Source organism: Patiria miniata, unplaced genomic scaffold, assembly GCF_015706575.1.
Source record: "Patiria miniata isolate m_02_andy unplaced genomic scaffold, ASM1570657v1 HiC_scaffold_11, whole genome shotgun sequence".
In the NCBI taxonomy this organism is placed as follows: domain Eukaryota; kingdom Metazoa; phylum Echinodermata; class Asteroidea; order Valvatida; family Asterinidae; genus Patiria; species Patiria miniata.
In genome coordinates, this window is record NW_024037049.1 from 5881817 (window position 1) to 5896984 (window position 15168).

A 15168-nucleotide genomic window follows, 5' to 3' on the forward strand; every position below is an offset into this window, starting at 1 on the left:
AAGGTGTACTCATCGACCAACTAAATTGTACCATTTAAATGATGTGACCCTCATGCGGCCTGATACATCAAACCATAAAACACTTTCATTTTGGTCAAAATTCGTTTGCAAGCAAGTTGTTGCCGGTTTCTGTATGCACACCAGTCAGGATTAAGCACGGGGCTAGGATTCAAGTACAGTTGAATTTCAATAAAATTGGTCTCTGAACGAGATAAGAAAATTTAAAAGTGCAGGATGTTCGTGCCAATCTATTTTACATGCTCTTGAAAAGAGAGCCTGATGGATGGGTATATATTGAATGCTGTTACCCGGTAAATTCTGTTCTCCACGGTCTGTTGACCTGTATTTTTATTCATCCATGGTATCATGTGTGATACATAAAAATCATGAGACTGAAACAGACATTGTGGAGCCCCGTGTGTACAGTGATCAACAAGTAAATTCGACATCAAACAAATTTGAATGCCACTGTATTATATACATGGCTAAACTTTAGTCCCAAAAAAATGACGAAATTGCACTGGTATTTGAATGGTGGGTTCACTAGAACTATTGGAACAGCACCAGCAAGGACGAAGCGTTTTGGTCCATTGGGTGCTTTCACTTCAATTTGAATACGCTTTGTGTGTGAACAAACCTTTTGTACCTGGTCCCTGGGCCGGGTGTGTGCGTTGTAAACCTACGTCTACATGTACATTGTACATGTACATGTACATTGTACATCTACAGTACATGCATTGTGTGCAATGCACGGGCTCGTTGGGTTGTGGAAGCTGCGAAGCCACTCCTCCGCCTACGTGCATTTACCTACATGTACCATGAATATTTTGTGGGCTGCATACTCAATGTGTGAGACAGCTTCACAGCTCTAGCCCTGTCAGGGTAATAGTCGTCGTTGAACTGGTCCTTGATATGTAACTTTGTCGTGAGCGCTGCAACTTCATTGGCACGCTTAAACTTTTTCCCCGTTCTGACTATTCTTGGAGAACCATAAATCGGAGCAAATCTAAACCGACAAAAAAGGTGGGAAAGATGGGCAACCAAGAGAGTGCTTCTGCCGGTATTCACGTTGAAGGTTCGGTGTCAGCATCGGGGGCCGTCGACGCTGGGGCAACCGCGGAGGGCAAAGGCAACGGTCCGCCATCCCCGAAAAAAAGGCGTCTGAGTTTCAAGTCGCTCCGGAATGGATCATTCCGCCGGTCGTTCAGGATTCGCCGGAGTGGACGAAGAAAAGCGGTCAAAGGCAAGGGCGAGGAGAGAATCGAAATGGAAGGGGATGTTTCAGACGAGCAAGGGGCAGCGGCTCGGGCTGCTGCCAAACTGAAGGCATCAGGCAAAGGGAAACCGGGTGAGTTTATTCGAAATGTTCATTTACTTTATAAACTAAAGTGTACATATTAAAACTACACAGTTTGAATAGAAAACACGTTACCAATTATGGTATTGTAAAGATCTGTCGGAAATGTTTTATGTTTTTGAAATGGGCACTCTAAAAATATATATTGTAAATATCAACGCTCTGTGAACAATGTTGCGCCACATTACACCGGGGAAATTTCAGACACACCCCGTTGACTTTAGGTTAGGTATGTGATCACGCAGAAAAATCGGGGCCTTACATGCCTTAGCAAAGGGGTTGGACGTGGAATGTATTAATAAGACATGAGTGTATATGTACATGATGTGCTTGCCTAACTTCATTTGACGACGTTTGTATAATGTTGTCCATATAGTTCGCTGTAAAATTCACATGAAAACATTTTATTTACAACTTCAATTGTGATGTATGGAAGTTGAAGCTCTGAATACCAGCACATAGGAAGGACCGTGCTCTATGGTTTAATGGTATACCAGCGAAGCGCATTCCATGCATAATTGACATTGTGGTGAAATAGCCGCAGTGCTGTGGCTTGTTACTTGTAAGACTTAAAGAAAGGAAGCATGTTTATCATTATAAATTTTGCAAAATATAAATACTCATAGCAGTTTGAGTTGTCATTTACTTGAATGATTTGCACCAGAGAAGCAAAATAAATAATCGGGTTAACGGATTTAAAACCAAAATGTTAATTGTTTTTTGTTTTATTTGTGCAATCTTGGATATCAAACTCTGTTGAATTGAAATGTTGTTATCTGTTGAGTGTTGGGCAAATGCCACTTTGTCGCGACGTGGACTACATCTCCTCATGAAGCACACGGCAACATTTGTTTTTCGTCACCGTTCTTTACATATCCGAAATAAAGAGGGATCCTTGAAAGGTTTCTTGATTTTTATTTCATCCATGTTGTAAGTTGAAATATTTACGTGAAGAGCTGAAATACGTTTTGTGCAACACAGCATTGGCGATACTTTCGCGCCATTTACTTTGCAGCCTTCAGTAGGGGCGCAATCGACGACACAAGCGCCGCTTTTGTTGAACAAAAATCAATAAATAGATCAGTATCACGACGTGGTCTTGGTGGAATCATGGAGGAAAGTACCTATACATGTACTACTAGTAAGAGGCACATAGGCCTTCGAACATGTTTAGCTTTGCACAATACTTGAATTATGACATCACGGCGAAAGTTTGATGTCGACTTGTTTGCAAGTCTTTACTTCAACAAAGATAAGTTACCCTTAGAGAAACATGATACGCAAACACACCGAACCCAAACAAACTATACATGTCCGTCGCGTCGGGATTGCTCCATTTCTTTTTTTAGGTCATAAGGTTTATCTTAATACGCACGCAATCGATATGTAAGTCTACTGTTCAGGAAAACACACTCCACTTCGAGTTCCTAAGGGCTGGATACCCAGTTCGTTGAACTGTTATGACACTTTTTTCTTTATGAATGGATACTGACTGTTCATTGACTGATACTGACGGCTTAAAATAATTAATTGATATAAGTTACTGTCAAGATTAACCGACAAAAGTTTACCTTCCTATAGTACTAGTGAACTCGCCCACCTCAAGGGTACACCAATGCGTGTAATGATACGGTGCATGCGGTGTACTTAATCCAACCCATAGATATGGGCCATCATGTTGTGTTTGGAAATAAAAATAAACGTCTGGGGACTCGTTACCTACAGCGTCATGTGCTTGTCGTGTCTTTTGTGTCTACTAAGCGAAATAATTATTTCGCTTACAATGAGACTGCGTACAATTTATTCAGAAACAATAAAACCATAATGATAAAAAGACATCTGGTTCTCTTTTTATTATACAGTTGTGTCATATTGTATTTTTAGGAACTGTACGATTTCTCAGCAAGAACAATATATAAAAACCTTGTCGTCTGGCAAGGCCATGTTTAATTTGTTTAACTTGTTAAGTTGTTATAGAAAACATTCCTGTGATAATTATTATTACAGGTTTCTCAAAAGAAATTTCATTTGGAATTTCAACAATAATAAATTCGTTATTAATTAATTTGGATTTAACTGCGATTAAACCCGCCCGAAATTCGAAACTCTACTTATAGCCTACATGACTTGTGTAAGTTTTGTGGTTAGACTTATGAGGATAATGATCGCCACTTGACTTTTTCAATTTAAAGGGTGATCTTGCTGGGGGAAAAAAGCATCCGTGCTTACCGTTTGGAATGTTTAATTGAAATAAATGGTAAGAGGACCTTTGTGGTTGTGGGCGTGTCTAGGTTGCTGTCTTTTCTGAGTTGCGGTAGGTCAGCGCCGTTTATTTCCAGACCAGTATAGATATAGAAACATCAGAGAATGTCATGCATTGGACCGTCGTTACCGACATTGTCCAATTGTGTTATGTCCTTCACATTCTTTTCAAGGTGATGTGCAGTTTTCACGAAAACCCGGGAGACGTAGACTTGCTAATCGGTCTCTACTACGATACTAGATTCAAGGAAAAATAATAATAATAATAAATAAATAAATAAAATTAAAAAAATAAAAATTTGAAACGAAACAAATTTGAGTGGGGCTATCAATAGCGTGATAATACCGTGACAGGATTTTCAAGAACTTGAAATAGAATTTAAAACAAAACAAATTTGAGGGGCTACCATTTTGAATGGGGCTGTCAAAAGCATGATAATACCGTTGTCACATGAAAATCCGACTCCTATAAAAATCGGACTCTATTGAAGTGGCAATGAAGCTGTTCTTTGTAAATTTGGGTTCGCAAGGTACTAGGGTCATGATTGTTTGATTCGTCGTCTGGCTCCTCGATGCATAACATAATACATTCTTGTTTAATATTAAAATAGTGATGTCCTTGGTACATTGAACCATTGAACACGAATTGTGCTTTCAGTTGAACAGTTCTGGTGCACATGTGCTGATGCATAAAATAATAATGTCCTTAAACATACAACACATGTGAATGTCATGTGTATAAATCTATAAAATTTTCGACAATGATTGGATCGTCAGTGTGTTTTTTTAAATTAATGTGTAAAGTTTTAATTGAAATCTGGAGAGCAAACAAATTTGATGTGCAAAAGTGGCTAAGATGGAACTCCTATAGTTAAGATGCACGACTTGACAAGAGGTTCGTTTTGTAAGTTTTTTTGCAGACTGCAAGGCACAGTAGAACATTTTCGATTTGGTACTTGTCAGTGGGTTCAATCACAATATTGAATTATATTTTTCAACTTGAGGTATCACTTTCACCTACTTAAATTGTGTACATTGTTACTATACATGTATTGGTGCGCGCTTGGATTTAATCGTTATTGCCCCCAACCGCCGGGCGCCGTCTGTTATCCTCATACCAGCACGTCCAGATTTGTTGAAAGTTTACCCATTCTATCCCAAATACACACGTGATTTGAAAGGCCTGGGACATGTTCACAGCACGTTGGACCATAAATCAGACGCAAACAAGTTATACAAACATTGCATCGCTTTGAAGGAATACGTTTGTTTGTGTTAGGCGAACGTTAGCGAATGTGGACATGCACTCACTCATGTACAAGTTTGCCCTATTCACTTCGTGCAAATAATGAATGTTCAAAGAACCATGACCCTATGGAAAAAAATTAGAAGAGCTTAATACATAACAACACAACAACATACATAAGAGCACCAACTTTCCTAGAACAACATTCACTCATTATTGTATACGTTTTTATACTAGGTGTCACACAACGATTGTTGTCATGTATCCAGAACCTTTTGTATAAATTGTAAGAAGCTTAGTGACATGATGATGTGGTTAATCATTTACATTTATCCCAACCTAATTATTATCTGAAAGTTTACTTGGCTTGAACTATATCTGCAGATCTTTATGTATCTTTAGGCTACAGTATGATAAAAGTGAGATAAGATATTACGCCATTTTATTGCACGTTTTGTACAAAGAGACTTCAATGGCGGATCCAAGGGGTTGGATAGGGTGGCTGACCACCCCCTCCGACTGACAAATGTTAATTATTTGTAAAATAAAATATAAAAATCCCAAATTTCCTTAACTGTCATTGCAAATCTTGTATCATAGGGCTTTGGTCCCATGCGTTGAACCTCTCAGCAACCCCTCCCCTCCGCCCCCCACCTCTTGCACTTCAACAACCCCCACCCTTGGGAAACCCCTTCCTCCTTGATCCACCACGAGATTTTGCATGAAAGAAAAAGGTGACAGAAATTCAGCCAAAATTTAAAAATTAGTCTCAGTATCACCCATTCGTCAGAATGCGATCGATCTGGTTTGTGTATATTATGCAACCCCCACGACGGCCATTCGAGACGACTGCATATAGTGACCCCAATTTATGAAAAACGACACGGCTGTAGATTGGTAAATAACTGTGAGTTGTACCCGATGAAGACATTCCCTGATTGGTGATCAAATAAATGGATGTGGATATAAATAGCAGTAGATGAATCTCCACGAAATACAAAATCAAAGACGATTCAAAACTTGAATCTTTTATTGCGGCAGACACTTAAGTTCAAGGGCCACCAAAACTCCCTATAGGTTTGGAGAGAATTTGACGGTAAATCGTTCTTTGGTATAGGCGAACGAAACTTCGGGCGTATTGCATGTAATCTCGGGAACATCAACAATGGACCCTTCTGTCCTGTCAATCAATTAGATCACGACGTTTGGTCATGTAACTTTACAAAAGTTGCTATCGGCGTCTTCCGCCATTAGCTCGGTCAAACTCGGTAGGCCTTCGAACCAATGGGTTACGTGGGAGTCGCGAACATTCTTTTCATTATTTTAACGAAAAAGAAAAGGATTTCATACATATTATGTTTAGTTTCGGGGTTTTTTTTCGAGGGGGGAACACCTGTAACACTCTGAAAAGGCTTTTATTTAGGGCTGCTTTGCAAAATGGTCAGGCCTCAAATCTTACTTAAAATGGCAGGAAACAGTCCATCCTGCGAAAACTGAATGATTGTCGCACCGCAATTCAAATTTGTATCTTACTGCTCTATCTAAACGTGGGCGTTTTTTTTGGGGGGGGGGGTTCATGCCTCATTTACGAAATAACGTTTCATTACTCGGAAAAAAATACTTTAAAATGTGGGGGCGTTGCATTATCTTTTTTTTTTTGAGGCTAGACATTGTTGCATGCCTACGCAGTGCGCGTAAGCAGCGTGGGATTTGTGGCTTTACTTGTTGTGAGTATAGTTCTCGCGAAAACCTGCATTTGCTCGTTATGGTTTGATTGTGTACCTTCTGCCTGTCCGTCATAATCATACAAGCTGTCTGGCCTGCCGTAGTCATTATGCAAGTTGGGAGTTCTAGAATTTGCACATGAGCCTGAACTAATGTAAATAGTGTTCACGAAAAAAGGGCAAAAATCTCCTGCAAAACTCGGTGCAGGTATAATGACAATCCTCCACATTCACGATCCTCAAAGTAACTTAATTCATGCATCCAAATTACTTGATGTGTGGCAAACAAATTGCGATGATATAAGACCCGTTGCATTGGCCCTATAACACTATAATATATTTTGCAAAAGTTTGTGTTTATGTTACTACTTTTAAAATTAAATGTATTTTCAGCATATCGGTAAATAAAATCTCGGCTGGCATTATCTCCACAATCCTGCCAAATCAACCTCTCTTCGTGACCTTTACAAAATTCTGGCAAGCAATTCTTATACATTATTTCACTGCACTGCACTGGGACCTTGAGTTGATGTTGTTCTGACACCAGAAGCCAGACAGTACTGTTTCAATTCCCAGGTACCGCTGAACCATAGAGCCAGCAAGCGCTATGGCTAAACTGAGCATTGTTTGGTAACCCAATGCCAGTTGTTCGCTACCTGCTGCGCAACGGAGCTATATTATAGTTGTCGACTTCTTTGGAAGAGCGCCAGTTTTGTCTGGCATACCCCCCCCCCCATATGTGACCGTTGAACTTGACAGCAGACTGCAAAATTAATGTGCTTGTAATGCACCTAGTCTAGTGATTGCGCCCCCTATCATGAAAGCCGGCCGTTGCCAAAAATCTAAAGCCTATTTTGACGTATTTGAAAAACAGTGTTTGCATCCTCTGAAGTTAATTTTCAGCTGCGGTGTTTCTTTTTAAAAAAAACCCACACACCTGCCTTATTAGGACGTTGCATGCCAATCCACCTAAATCTTTAGAGTGGCTCACATTCAGATTAAAGTTTTAAAAATGTTTCTCTGCATCGAAATCAAACAAGTTTTCATTCGTCGTCTTAGAGTCATTTGAGGATATTCTTCTGTCGCCACAACCGCACAAGAATAACCGGTTCCCGCTTCCAGAAAATATGCATGGGGACCGGTAGCTATATGCTTCTCGTGGCATGTAAAGCTTTGGATTGGACAACATTAATTTTGTGCATGCGTAGAAACAAAGTTATATTATTTTATAGAGATAATATTATTTTATAGAGATAATGAGATAATGTGTAGTTCTCAATTTCTCATGCTTAAATAAAATCAGTTAACTACATGGTATGCAGAAACTCTTTGCATGGACCAATTAAATGATTGTGATCGCAGTACCTCTTTGGGAATTACCATGCTTGAGCTTCCACAGCCCGCAATTAATTCGAAATTGTAGTTTTGTACATAATTAAAAGTGGGGTTTTTTTTCGTTCGCTGTCTATTTAAAATGAGAACATAATTAAAAAGAAAGAAGAAACTATTTTCGGAGTGAAATTCGATAATATCACGAACAGCAAACAGTATATCTTTAGGTTAAACTCAGAGGAAGCGACCCAGGTCGTGAAACAGTTCTCCACCTGTAATTTTAACTTCCGAATTTGTTCCAAATCCTGCTGATACGCTCATATTAAAAAACGTCGTGATATCAACAATTTTTGCAAAGCATGCATGCACAAAACACTCATCATTTTTAAAGAATCCTTATGTCTTATTTTGCCGAAAAGAATACTTTTGTTTTATATTTGGCATCTGCAAGTGCATCTCTCTGAAAAAAAGCTTTTAATATTGGTTTTATTAGTGTACAAACAGGTTCTCGGTCCCTATGTTATTGATTCTGATAGCGGGCAGGCCTATGTACAGTCTATACCTTGCGAGAACTGAATTTTTGACAGGCCGTAGATAATTCGAAATTTGTAGAGTTATTATTCAGCAGCTAAAAACTTGGGTCGATAGTGTGTTTACTGTGATAAATTATTATGCTAGTACATGTATATAAAGTCGCGTTTAGCACTCCCTTTCTTCCACGTCGGACACGTGTGACACTGACAAGTAACCCATACCAATGCAGGAAGTAATTTATAAACCACGATAATCCGGTTGATGATGGTTTGGTTTAATAGGGGAAAATCCTCGATATTATTGTAATGGAGGGTCATAATTGACACTACGTATAAAGGATTAGACTAATAGTATAGGGCTATAGGCTACGTTTCCGAATGATGTGACATTCAACTTCAAGGAACATATACCTACAGACATACTTTGGCCTAACTTGTCAAAGTGTATCTGAGATTTACATGAGGTTCTCTTGCTACATTTTCAATCCAGCTAAGTAAAATCATGGATTCCTTCCTCCACGGTAAAATGAAGCTCAGTTAAGATTGCTCTTTCCCTGACCCGAAAGCATGGTAACTCAATTTTTTTGTTGACAGAGTAGGTATGATGTACATGTTCAATACACGTTGCATAAGCGTATAGTGAAAAACCCGCCCGGCTCAGTGGATGCATGGAGTGTTTCCTACCTCCACGGTGGTTGGGTGGAGTTTATTATGTTGAGATGAAGGGTTGCACTATATTATGAGGTTTTGCAACCCCCTCCCCAAATACAGGTTAATGCACAGATCTGTTTTCTCATCGACTGACTGCAATAATTGGCGTAATGAGCAAAGCTCAATATAATCCGTTCATTGTATACTGCATGTTTCTTTTTCAATCCACCTCCCAAGAAAAAAATCCGGCGACAGATATATAGTTACTAACTTGCATTGCTAAGCATGGCTCCCAGTCCCAGCAACTTCAGATTTTAATGCTACCATAACTTTGATTTGTGATAAGTCTCTCTAAAATTTTTAATGGTTTAAGACAATAAAAGTTTATGTATTTGTTTTGGTGGAAACCAAAAGATGCACACACTCGCAAGCAATGAAAACCACTAATTACTTTGTGAATATATGTGTATATCGTGGCAATGTGCCTTATATATGACGCATGTATACACTGCATGCCGAAAGTTCCACAAACTCTTTCGAATGGTCACCCATTCAAAGTATTTCCCTAAGAATAGTGAAGTTATTTTTGTAGGAGAGAGTGTTCTTTTGTCCCAATTGTGTTCTTGGATCTGGGCCGTTTTGAACGCCCCTGTGCGGGCACAACTAGCTATGCCCGGCATGCTACTCTGGTCCAGCAACAAAAAGAAAACCTGACAATTATGCAAAACCACGATGGAGTGTAAATCCGGTCCATCGGTACCATTCAAAGTGTACCATTCATAGAGCATGCGCCCCGTAATCCTTTAGTCAAGTCGAGAAATGTTCGGCCAGCGCCCAAGAATGAAATAAACCCGGCCAACTGCTAGTAGTGCCACTAGATACTGCGGGGCTGCGCACCTACTGTAATGTAATCGCCTCTGTAATGTAATCACAGATTTCTTAGACCGCGTTTTCTGATCTGGTGCGGGGATCTCTTTACATTGCGCACCGCGTACCCCATTGGCCAGGGGCATTCATCGTTACTGGGGGTTTCGCATTACACCAGTCTACTGACCAATGGAAATGTGACCGAAAAAAGGGGCCAGCCTTGCGTAGTCCAGCTCAGGAATGCTTGAACCAGGGGTCAGATTGTGTGGGTAGGGCCGGCCAGCATGGCCAGTCAGTGTGAAGATTTGGGAAACCTTGACAAAGTTAGTGGATAGAATTTGAGGTCTTCCGTGGTACATGTTTCGACTCCGTACGCCAAGCTCAGGATATAACAATGTTCAAGTCCGAGTTCAAACTAGCTGGACCAGGGATGTCGTCCAAAGGTTAGTTGTAACTTTTATGTCGATCTTTAATCGAAAAAAAATAGGAAACTGTTTACAACAGTTATTGCAAAACGAGATCCGAAACGAGGAGGGAAAGGGGGCCCGGAAAGAACAACCAGAGACATGATAGAGAAAGTACCACATGGAGCCGGGCTGAGCTTGGCGTTAGCGCGCCTTGTAGGTGAACCTCCGTTATCTGTTGTTTTAATCTATTGATTTGTTGTTATATTCTATTGAATTGTATGTTCTTGGATATATTCGAAAGTTAACGGACAGCTACAGTCGCTTGTAACAAAGACTAGTGAATTATTTTGCCAGTAAAGTTTGCGTTTGGTATACATCAGTGGTGCTTAGTGGGCCATCCATGTTTAGCGCTCAATGCATGCACGTTATGTACACGTACATGTACATGTACGTGGACCCATGCAGTCCACTTCACCATAACGGGGGTTGGGTGTGACCAAGGCCACTCCATCAACGGGCATACAAAATGTTTGTTGCATGTGAAGTTGCTCGGCACCGCATGCTTAGACTTAGAGCTCGAAGCTCTAAATGTAAAAAATGAAAAAGGCATCGTGGGTTTGCTGACGTTCTAAATGATCCTACTTAATTTGTGTTCTGTGTTAGCAATGAAGCTACTGGAGTAATGTAAGGCCTGATGCACTTTGTCTTTTTTCTTTCAAGTTTTGACCAAAATGAAACTAGTAGGAGAAGTGGTAGTAGTATTACCGACTATAGTTGGATCATAAACTTAGTGCGTCTTGTGGAACAAGTTAGCATTGCAATGGATTACAATTTAACAAGGTGGTGTCCAATTTTTCACGACTTATATGTGATGTTTATGAAAGTGTTATGCATTATGTAACTTGGCTTTATTCGGCTTATTTTACATGCCAGATTTTAAGCAAAACTGCAAGGGCTAATTCTGCTCATTGATCACTGCATGCAAGCCAATATCTTGAAGTGATACAAAGGAATATGCACAATTGATGACATAAAAAAATTAAGTAAGATGACACTTGAACCCTCTTTGTCACTTTATGTCAGATGGTTAGTGGATGGATAAAACATTAAAGGAAAATTATGTAGTTTTGTTAGACAATCTTCTTTAAAGTTTAACATTCAGTTTCGATTTTCCCTAACCATTAGTGCTGTCCAGTGAAAATGCCGGGTCATATTTCAATCGGGGATCACCTTATGTGCACAATGGTTTACTTTATCAGATTATCTAAAGATTGGAATTTGTACACGATATTCCCTGCTACCTTTTTCCTTGATGTGACATGACTTTGCTAGCTAAACGCTAGAGATAAATGCCTGAGCTCACATAATATATCTGTTATCTTAACATTTGAATGCCTTCTCTGATAATAAAAAAAATCAAAATGCAATTATTTACCTAGATGCTTATCAATTATATCGTGAAGCTAAAATTGTTAATGTGTTAAAAAAGTTGATTTAAATTGTTTAGGACATAGCTCAGTTTCTCCATTAGAGATGGTATTGTGTTAAAGAACACGGCCTACACTTGTAATTTCTTTCTTACATAGTCACACCTGACCTTTACTGCCACAGATATGAATGTTGTTGCCGTTTTTGTCAAGTGTGAGGATATTAAGGGCTTGATTTCTTATGAACCATGTATGTTATGTCTGCGATGAAGAAGAAACTTGCACATTTTCAAGAGAAACAAAAACAAATTAGTTAGGCTTCAGTCGCTTGAAGGTTCATTAATTAAATGTTGAGTGATCCCCGTCATGTCAAGTCACCAGTTTAGATAGCTACAAAGTTTCAAGTAATTTTGTGTGCAAATCAAAATTGTTAAGTACAAGACCCTTATGAAAGACTTTTGGCGAATCATTAGTAATATGCTACATATCAAATAAAATAAAAGAAGTTTTCAAAAACTGAGGGTATTGGTTAAAAAACTGTTAAACTGTGAAATAGATTTGCAGTCATTTTGTACAAGACATGAAATTTATTCAACCTTGAAATCTGGCATGTCACCCATCCAATATCAATGAAACAAAACCAAATTATTTATGACCCTTGAGGCTTCGACACTTGGCCACTTTATTGTTTGTTAGAATTCTAAATGTAACAGTAACACGAGAAACAATGAATCCTGTCTAAGCAATAACAATAAAAAGAACAGTCTTTTAATATTTTACCTGTTTCTATCTTTGCAGTGGTTGACTTAAACATAGCTGCACCGCTTGCGACAGATGAAACAGAGAACATGGACTTGGATGCTGATATTGACGCTGGTAAGTGCCTATCAACAGAAAGTTAATCGATTTAGTGCCTTCTATAAGCCAGGTCAACTGTAGAAAGTTCGTAAGGAAAAACTGGTGTGGAAGTTCTTGAACTGAAAATATGAGGATTATGTATTTTTATTTCAGACGTCTTTAAGCGTAAGCTTTCAGTTGTTATACTGCCGGAAAAAAAATTGCAAGATTTCAATTTGAATCATGGTTAGGAAACTTTTAAAAATCCGCTAGATGTAGGGTTTTGCGCAGGATTTTGCGTACAATGTAGCTAGCCAAGTTACAGCCATTTCAGGTTAGGCTTGATGCACTTGGAAAAGTACAAAAATGTCTATTATTAAATGCTCGCATGGAGGTTTCTGAGGATTCAGACAGATTTTATACTAAATGTTGAAGTTTTGGTGACTGACTGGGATATGGAATAGGGTGTGCCTAAAAACTTATCCTATAAATAACACAAAGTTTTGGATACAGTCTGCTTTTTTTCAAAAGAAGCATTTGGTGAAAATGCTCAGTCTGCCTTTACTTTTAAGACCAATTTCAAAAAGGTAAAATTATTAAGAAAAACTTAAAGCTCAGTCGCTTTGCCTTACCATAAAAATGCTTTTTCATCAGTGACCTGTTAGTTACCAAGACAAGGGCATCTCTCTCACATTTATGGAAAAAATTAAGTGATATTTTGTGGTACAAGCATAGTGCGAGAATGCTCAGAATGGAAAATTGATCAGTGTTTTAAAATTGTTAGAATTTTCTTTTTTCTGGACGATAATTTTCCACAACTTTTCTTCTAAACGGTACATTGGAATGAGCATGTAACTTTGAACAAACATCAACCTTGAATGATCCTGAAGTGTGCATATTACTGTGACGTCATGATGACCTCATCAGGTATCAAATTACATGTGATTTTAGTTGGAAAAAGTGACCAATTCTTTTTACTCTTGAACAAACGATCAATCATGATCATACTTTGTTATCCGATAGACCATTCATTAATTGATAAACATTTTTTGTCATGTACATAAAGTCACTAGACCTTTACTGATGGGGCTACTGGAAGGTGAAAGTAAGGTGAATTCAAATATAGACAGGAGCCTCAAATCAAAACAAACCAAAAGTTCTTCAAAACTGTTCATGGGATGATGATAAAACTGGGGTATTAACTTGAACCCTGGTCCAAAGAAGTGGTAAATTTTGTGACCTCATGATGACATCCCCAGTTATCAAATTACAATTGATTTAAGGTCAAAATGTGACTAAATAATTTCAACTTTAACTTTGCAAATTAATGGAAATCTCTCTCATTTTTGTGTCGCCTGAACAAAGTTTGGGAGACACTTACCACTCCTAAATTCTGTATGACCGTAGACCCGTATGACCGTAGACCTATATTAAACCTAACGTACCTGAATTTATCAAAATCCGCACCCCTGTTTTTATTTCGCCGGATTCAGGATACCTTCATATTGAACAAGTTGGGGGATTTTGATGGATTCAGGACAGTAAGCCTAGCGGTAATGCAGGATTTTGATGGATTCAGGATACTTCCATATTGAGCAGTTGCGGGACTTTGATGGATTCAGGATCTTAACAGTTTAACTCCTTGGCTGTACGTTGTGTGTGTACGAGGTATATGTACCACACTGGTGGATTCTGTTGGATTCACTGGTGGATTCTGATGGACTCAGGACACCAACAAAATTGATGGATTTTGGTGGATTCAGGATACTTTATTTTAAAAGTGCTCAAGGGGTTAGGCCAAAAAAAAAGTCTCCGGTTTCTGGTATGCGCGCGCGCGTCGCCGTAGCCATGCGCGTCGGCAAAATGAAAAAGGTTTTTTTTTCAATAAAAGATGATGTCTCAAAACCGCCAAACTCACTGGTTTGACTGGAATTCTGCTGCTGCACAATTTTAACGTGTTTTTAGATTGGGTTATGGTCGACAATAAGCTTTATGTGGCCTCTCTGGACTGCCATACATTTGCACCAAGTTTAGTCGGGCACCATTTGCAGTCATCAGCCGACATTGGAAGCAAAAAAATCAGGTAAAAAAAAAAAAAAAGCCGCGTCACCGCACCACTTTTTGGGCAAGCTCCATACCAGAAACCGGAGACTTTTTTTTTTTGGCCTTAGGGTTAAAGTTTAGAAAAAATGTATAACTTCTACATGCTTTCATGGATTTTGATGAAAGTTGGATGCAGTGACCCTTGGTTTGGAAGACACAATTCTTCATCGGATTACTGTGGTCAAAGTCATGTAGGGGTCATCAGAGGTCATCGTTCAAATATATGCTTCAAATGTTCCTTTGCCTACAGAATTTGATGGATTTTAATGTCACTTGGAAGTCCTTAGGTGGGGGTTCATCACAACTCTTCCAAAATTGGAGGTCAAAAGTCATGTAGGGGTCATTTGAGGTCGTTTAACCCTAACGTACCTGAATCCATCAAAATCCACCCCCCTGTTTCGGGGGATTTCGGCGGATTCAGG

General features: G+C 39.0%; 1 protein-coding gene across 2 annotated transcripts; it reads left to right on the plus strand.

Moving 5' to 3' along the window:
* The first annotated feature begins 709 nt into the window (after positions 1 to 709).
* LOC119743064 lies at positions 710 to 12917 on the plus strand. 2 transcript variants are annotated; one of them, XM_038219412.1, is made up of 2 exons: positions 710 to 1348; positions 12605 to 12723. In XM_038219412.1, the coding sequence occupies exons 1-2, from the start codon at positions 1033 to 1035 to the stop codon at positions 12706 to 12708; spliced, it is 420 nt and encodes a 139-aa protein (XP_038075340.1). In that variant the 5' UTR covers positions 710 to 1032; the 3' UTR covers positions 12709 to 12723. The 2 variants fall into 2 exon arrangements, 1 of the variants encoding a protein (XP_038075340.1); XR_005272958.1 differs by lacking the exon at positions 710 to 1348 and adding an exon at positions 9608 to 10415 and having other exon boundaries at positions 12605 to 12917.
* The last annotated feature ends 2251 nt before the right edge of the window (positions 12918 to 15168 follow it).